Genomic DNA, 6,493 nt, shown 5'->3' with positions numbered 1-6,493 from the left:
TTTAGAGGTTAGACATTTGTCAATAAAATTCAGTGCGAAGAGATTCATTTAAGCGAGCAGTGCTATTTTTTCTTTTGATTAAATATGGAACGTGATAAGTTGTTTTTTCGACATGTGCTGCTTCATTACTTTGACTTGAAAAAAACTGCAGCTGCAGCTCATAAATTGCTTTTCGAAACTTATGGCAATTATGTTCCATCGGGAAGAACATGCCAAGTATGGTTTCAGCGATTTAAGAGTGGTGATTTTGATGTCAATGATAAAGAACGCTCAGGCCAACCGAAAAAGTTTGAAGACACCGATTTGCAGGCATTATTGGACGAAAACTCTACTCAAACGCTCCAAGAATTGTCTGCAGCATTAAATGTTACTCCGATGGCTGTTTCCAAACGTCTACATGCAATGGGAAAAATTCAAAAGGAGGGAAAATGGGTACCACACGAATTAACCGCAAATGCCATTGCGAATCGCTTAAACATCTCTATTTCTCTGCTCGCCAGGCAGAAAAAGAAGAGTTTTTTGTGGCGCATAGTGACTGGCGATGAAAAATGGATATACTTCGATAATCCTAAACGAAGAAAATCATGGGTAGACCCTGGCCAACCATCGACATCCACACCAAAGAGAAATATTCATGGCCACAAAGCAATGCTTTGCATTTGGTGGGATATGCACGGCGTCGTTTATTATGAGCTACTCAGACCGAACGAAAGTATCACGGGGGATCGATATCAATCACAATTAAACCGTCTGAATGAAGCATTGTTGGAAAAAAGGCCAGCAGTAGCCAGCAATCGACGTAAAGTCATGCTTTTGCACGACAACGCTCGACCACACGTTGCCAAAGCCGTCAAAGAAACACTGATGCAGCTCGAGTGGGAAGTTCTCCCGCACCCAGCGTATTCACCAGACTTAGCTCCTTCGGACTATTACTTGTTCCGGTCGATGCAGCACGGCTTGGTGGATACACACTTCAGAAATTACGAGGATGTGCGAAAATGGATCGACGAATGGATTGCATCAAAAGACCAATCGTTCTATCGTCGCGGAATCTACGCGTTGCCCGAAAGATGGGAAAAATGTATAGCTAGCGAGGGAAAATACTTCGATTAATGTATTTTTTGCTTTTGATATCGAAATAAATGAGTTTTTTAAACAAAAAACCGTAGGAACTAAGTTTACCACCTAATATTAGGACCTTGAATAAGTTCTCGCTGATTTTTCGTGAAAATTAATGCTTTATTTAAAAAAAGCCGTAAAAAACATGTCACTGAAAGTATTGTCCATCGCTAGCCACTACTTTTTCCCATCTGTCTGGTAGCATTTGAATTCCATGTCGGAAAAACGACACGTTTTTTGAGGCTATCTAAGAGTCGACCCATTTTTTGGCATCTTCATAAGAATGGAAGTGCTGCTCAGCCAGGCCATGTGCCATCGATCGGAACAAGTGATAATTGGAAGAGGCAATGTCTGGTGAATACGGCGGATGGAGTAGGACTTCCCATTTAAGCGTTTCCAAATAGGTTTTCATCGGTTGTGCGACATGTAGCCGAGTGTTATTATGTTGCAAAATCACTTTGTCGTATCTCTGCTCGTATAACGGCCGTTTTTCCTTCAATGCTCGGCTCAAACGCATCAATTGTAGTCGTTAGCGATCTCCCGTGATGGTTTCGTTCGGTTTGAGCAACTTATAATAAACTATACCCAGCTGATTCCACCAAATGCAGAGCAGAAGCTTCGAACCATGGATATTCGGCTTTGCCGACAATGTTGATGCATGGCCGGGCTTACCCCACGATCTTCTACGCTTAGAATTATCGTAGTCTATGCACTGTTCATCACCAGTCACGATACGATACGCAAAAAACCTTTCCCTTTCTGCCGTTGAAGCAACTGTTCACAGGTGAAAAGACGCCGTTCGACGTCTCTCGGCTTCAACTCGTACGGCACCCAATGTCCTTGCTTTTGAATCATTCCTAATACTTTCAAACGTTTCGAAACTGTTGTGTGATCAACTCCTAATGATTCTGCAAGTTCAGCTAGCGTCTGACATGAGTCTTCATGAAATAATGCCTCCAATTCTTCGTCTTCAAACTTTTTCGGTGCGCCAGAGCGTTTTTTATCTTCAACATCAAAATCATTATTTTTGAAGCGTCTAAACCAATCTCTGCATATTGTTTCTGACAGAACATGGTCGCCATAAGTCTCAACAAGAATTCTGTGTGCTTCAGCTGCAGATTTTTTTTTAATAAAGTAGTGCAGTAAAATTCCCCGCAAATACTCTTTTTTTGGCACGAAATTCGACATGTTTAACACTATGAAAAAAAAAGTTGTTTACACTTCGGCGAAATGACATACACTGAATTTCAAGCTTCCTTATAGATGCGTTATCTTAAACTATACACACGCAGTTCTGGTAACGCCATGTGTTGGAAAACAGCGAGAACTTAATCAAGATCCTGATAGTTCTATGTTTCCATCTATTTTGTATTTTTTAAAATATCTTTTTAAAAAATACACCAAGGAAAATTATCGTGTTTATAAAATCATAATAAGAATAACTTGTTTTAGTTACTACTATTATTTAATACTTTTTATAGTTTAGTTTGTTGTTCTCTTTTTATTTTGCAGTATGAACTTCTTAAGGATCATAAAGCTCTGAACACTGTTCGTGAGCTGCTAGTCATCATACGCATCTGGGGATTGCTGCGTCCATTATGTCTTCCAGTATTTCTTCGTAGCGCGGACAGTCTAGACGTTCTTGCTTTGCTATTTCGCTTGTTGTCAAAACTGGTACAACCCAATGGAGATACACAGCAGCAAGCACAAGTGGATGATGGTTTAATTGGTAAGTTTTTAAAAATTAAATTTAAATAAAAAAATTAAATATTTTATTTCTTTAAACTTCTTGACATATTATGGAACAATATATTTTTACCTACTATATGTATGTTAGATTGTCGGTATAACGATAGTTTCACTCTATGAAAAATTTTATTAAAAAAGAAATTATTATTGAAATTTAACAAAATGATTCTAAAAAAGTGCGAAACATTTTAAAAGAATTCTTTGTCAAAAATTAAAAGAATTTTTTATATAAACATATACTTCTATATCCCTCCTTGAGAAATTACATTCTTTCAAAACAGGGGAAGTGAAAATTAAGTTTTTATTTTTTTCTCAAATACTGGGAAAATTAAAAAAAGAAATTTGCAAAACAAGTTGTCAATCTGATACCCGCCTACTAGACATTTTTAAATTAATTAAAAATGCAATTTGATGTATTATTATGTTGTATATGAAAATATATATATATATTTTTTTTTTAGTTAAAAACTACTAGTTTTACAATAAAAATAAAAGACAAAAGTTTCTAAAGAAATAAAGCTTTCTAACTCATATTTTTGAATAATTACATTCTGACCCGTTAAAAAGTTGTAGAAAAATAAAACATTGAATAAGGATTATTACTTTCATTCCCTTACAATGTGATACAGGAGAATTTAAAAAATATTAATAAATAACCTTTTTTCTAATAAAAAACATCCACCGGATTTCATTTTTTAACTTTTCCAATATTTGAGAAAACAAGTAAAAACTTAATTTTCACTTCTCTCTTTAGAGAAATGTAACTCCTCAGTGAGAGATATAGAAGTATATGTTTATATGAAATATCTCCCTTAATTTTTTACAAAGAATTATTTCCTAAAGTTTTTCTCACTTATTTAGAGTCACCTTGTATATAAAATATCTAACAACGTATATATTTACCTGTATGCGGGTAGAACTCGTCAAACTAAACAAAAATTTTATCATTTTGCAAACAAACACGATAATTGAGATATTAATTAAAGAAAATTGGTACATGAGAGCACGTAATACGAACTTCATAGCAGTGTCGATAGCAGACCGAGTTCTTGCACGTATGTAAAATGTACAAAATACGCTCTCTACGAAATATCAAACATAAGAATAAAAGGCGCAATATGCACAACAGTTTCGGCGGGCTTGGGTAGCGATTAACTTAACCGATAGACACCAATTCGCGGTAACATTACATCAATGTTATAATTTCCCACTCAACAATGTAACTGTTACATAACATACGTGTTATATTGCATTTACATTATTGAATAGGACATTAATATCATGTTACTGGTAGTTAATATAATCAGATAGTATAAACTGGTAATTAGTATAAATAAATATTAGTATAAACTGATAGTTAGTATAATATTTTTCATAAAAGTATTTATGAAAAATGTTTTTCATAAATATTTTTAAATATTTATTATAATCCTTTTTATATTTGAAAATCTTAGACATTTGAAAAAATGTGTTTATAAAATATTTAATATCTATATTTCTAAAACATCTTGTAAATATTGTGTGCTGTCTGGGATGTGCTTGTATATCAGGTCAAATTGAACAAAAAAGTGCTTTATCATTTTGCAAATAATCAGGTAGACTTTTAGTTATTAATAGAAAATTATTAAATAATCGTACGCGATAATGCACAAACCTTCTTTAATTAATATCTAAAAATCTATATGGTTATTTATAAAATGATAAAAGATGTTTTTGTTCAGATTGACCTGATGTATAAATATATAACGGCAAATGGCGCTACTACAGCTCATCTGTCATTTCGGGCGTAATCATTCATGAATCTTCTTTAATATCTCGAGATTTATTGCGAATATCGCAAAATGGTATGGGACTTTTATTATATTTATCTCAATCCGTTCTATGTTCCCATAAAAATTTCGAAGGAGAATCCTGTATATACCTTATATCTCAGACTCTCCTCCGCATATTTTGTGAGAATGTAGAATGGATTGAGGTGAACATAAAAGTCCCATAGTGTTTTGCGATATTCGCAATAATAACCGAGAAATTAATTGTAAGAGATTAAAGAAAAACGCACGCTGAATGGTTGAGGGAGGAGTAATATAGCTCGCGGCCTAATAATATAGCGCGCGAGTGTCAGTGCGCAGCGAGTGGTAGGTCAATGCATCACTGTCTGTAGTTATATCGCTGCATTCCTATATCTCGCCTCGGCGCGGTGCAACAAGACGTAAGAGTGCAGCGATATGAACACAGGCAGTGCTGCGTTGTTTTTCCAATCACCGCGCACCGACATCCGCGTGCTATATTATTAGACCACGAACGCTCCTCCCTCAATCATTCAGCGTGCATTTTTCCTTAATCTTTTAAAATTAATTTCACGATTATTATTGCGAATATTACAAAACGATATAGGATTTTTATGTTTACTTCAACCCGTTCTATATTCCCACAAAATACGCGGAGGAGAGCCTGGGACATCCTGTATATACACATTTAAATATTTATATTTTATATCTCTTTTTACTATCTGTGCATTTCTATTAAAATTAACTAAATTAACTTCTATTAAATTTTCTATTAACTAATGTATGAATAAAACATTAATAAAGAAAGAAAATATTTGCATATTTATAGTATAGGATGTCTTGTAATTCAAGTCTATTATTTACATAGCACTATTCCTAATGAAAAATTGATTCAAGAAGTTCTAAGATATTTTTTTTGACAATGCTTAATAATATAATAAATTTTAAACAAGATCCAACCAATTAACGCTATTTTTTAGACGGACGCACATGAATTTCGTATCTACTAGCGTGCATGGTAAATGAGTCATTATAGCAATATTCTGCTGCCTCGGTTGTATATGTACAGATTCAATTATGAAATAATCGATGATTACTTTTTATAATAAACATGATATTTTCTATATCTTTTTAGTTAACAATTTCCTATCTGAATTGAGATTTCGTCCAGATTTAACGATTTAAGAAAATTAATTCTTCGTAAATAAATCATTTGATAAGTTGTTCTTTCTCTGGAGATGATATTACAAAGGTTGCACGCGGAGTAAGGGGAGTATGAGGTAAGGGGAATAGTGCTAGGCAAAGCAAGTCGAAAAACGACAGAATATACAATGCGAGCTCTGATCTATTAGGTGATAAACTTAGTTCCTGCGGTTTTTTTGTTTAAAAAACTCATTTATTTCGACATCAAAAGCAAAAAATACATTAATCGAAGTATTTTCCCTCGCTCGCTAGCTATACATTTTTCCCATCTTTCGGGCAACGTGTAGATTCCGCGACGATAGAACGATTGATCTTTTGATGCAATCCATTCGTCGATCAATTTTCGCACATCCTCGTAATTTCTGAAGTGTGTATCCACCCAGCCGTGCTGCATCGACCGGAACAAGTAATAGTCCGAAGGAGCTAAGTCTGATGAATACGCTGGGTGCGGGAGAACTTCCCACTCGAGTTGCATCAGTGTTTCTTTGACGGCTTTGGCAACGTGTGGTCGAGCGTTGTCGTGCAAAAGCATGACTTTACGTTGATTGCTGGCTACTGCTGGCCTTTTTTCCAACAATGCTTCATTCAGACGGTTTAATTGTGATTGATATCGATCCCCCGTGATACTTTCGTTC

The 6,493-nt window shown here is 34.8% G+C and overlaps 1 protein-coding gene across 4 annotated transcripts in view; it reads left to right on the top strand.

Annotated features, from left to right (window-relative positions):
* Positions 1 to 6,493, top strand: part of LOC116852709 (mediator of RNA polymerase II transcription subunit 16) — a 144,673-nt gene that overhangs the window by 49,845 nt on the left and 88,335 nt on the right. For all 4 annotated transcript variants that reach the window (XM_032833333.1, XM_032833331.1, XM_032833332.1 and 1 more), the window contains one exon: positions 2,632 to 2,848. In XM_032833333.1, the coding sequence (XP_032689224.1) occupies positions 2,632 to 2,848 (217 nt within the window). The remainder of the gene's footprint in view (positions 1 to 2,631; positions 2,849 to 6,493) is intronic.

The sequence above is a fragment of the Odontomachus brunneus genome, unplaced genomic scaffold, assembly GCF_010583005.1.
Source record: "Odontomachus brunneus isolate Ranch 3 - 2012 unplaced genomic scaffold, Obru_v1 Obru_scaffold_250, whole genome shotgun sequence".
NCBI lineage: Eukaryota > Metazoa > Arthropoda > Insecta > Hymenoptera > Formicidae > Odontomachus > Odontomachus brunneus.
This window is presented reverse-complemented; position numbering and strand designations above follow the sequence as displayed.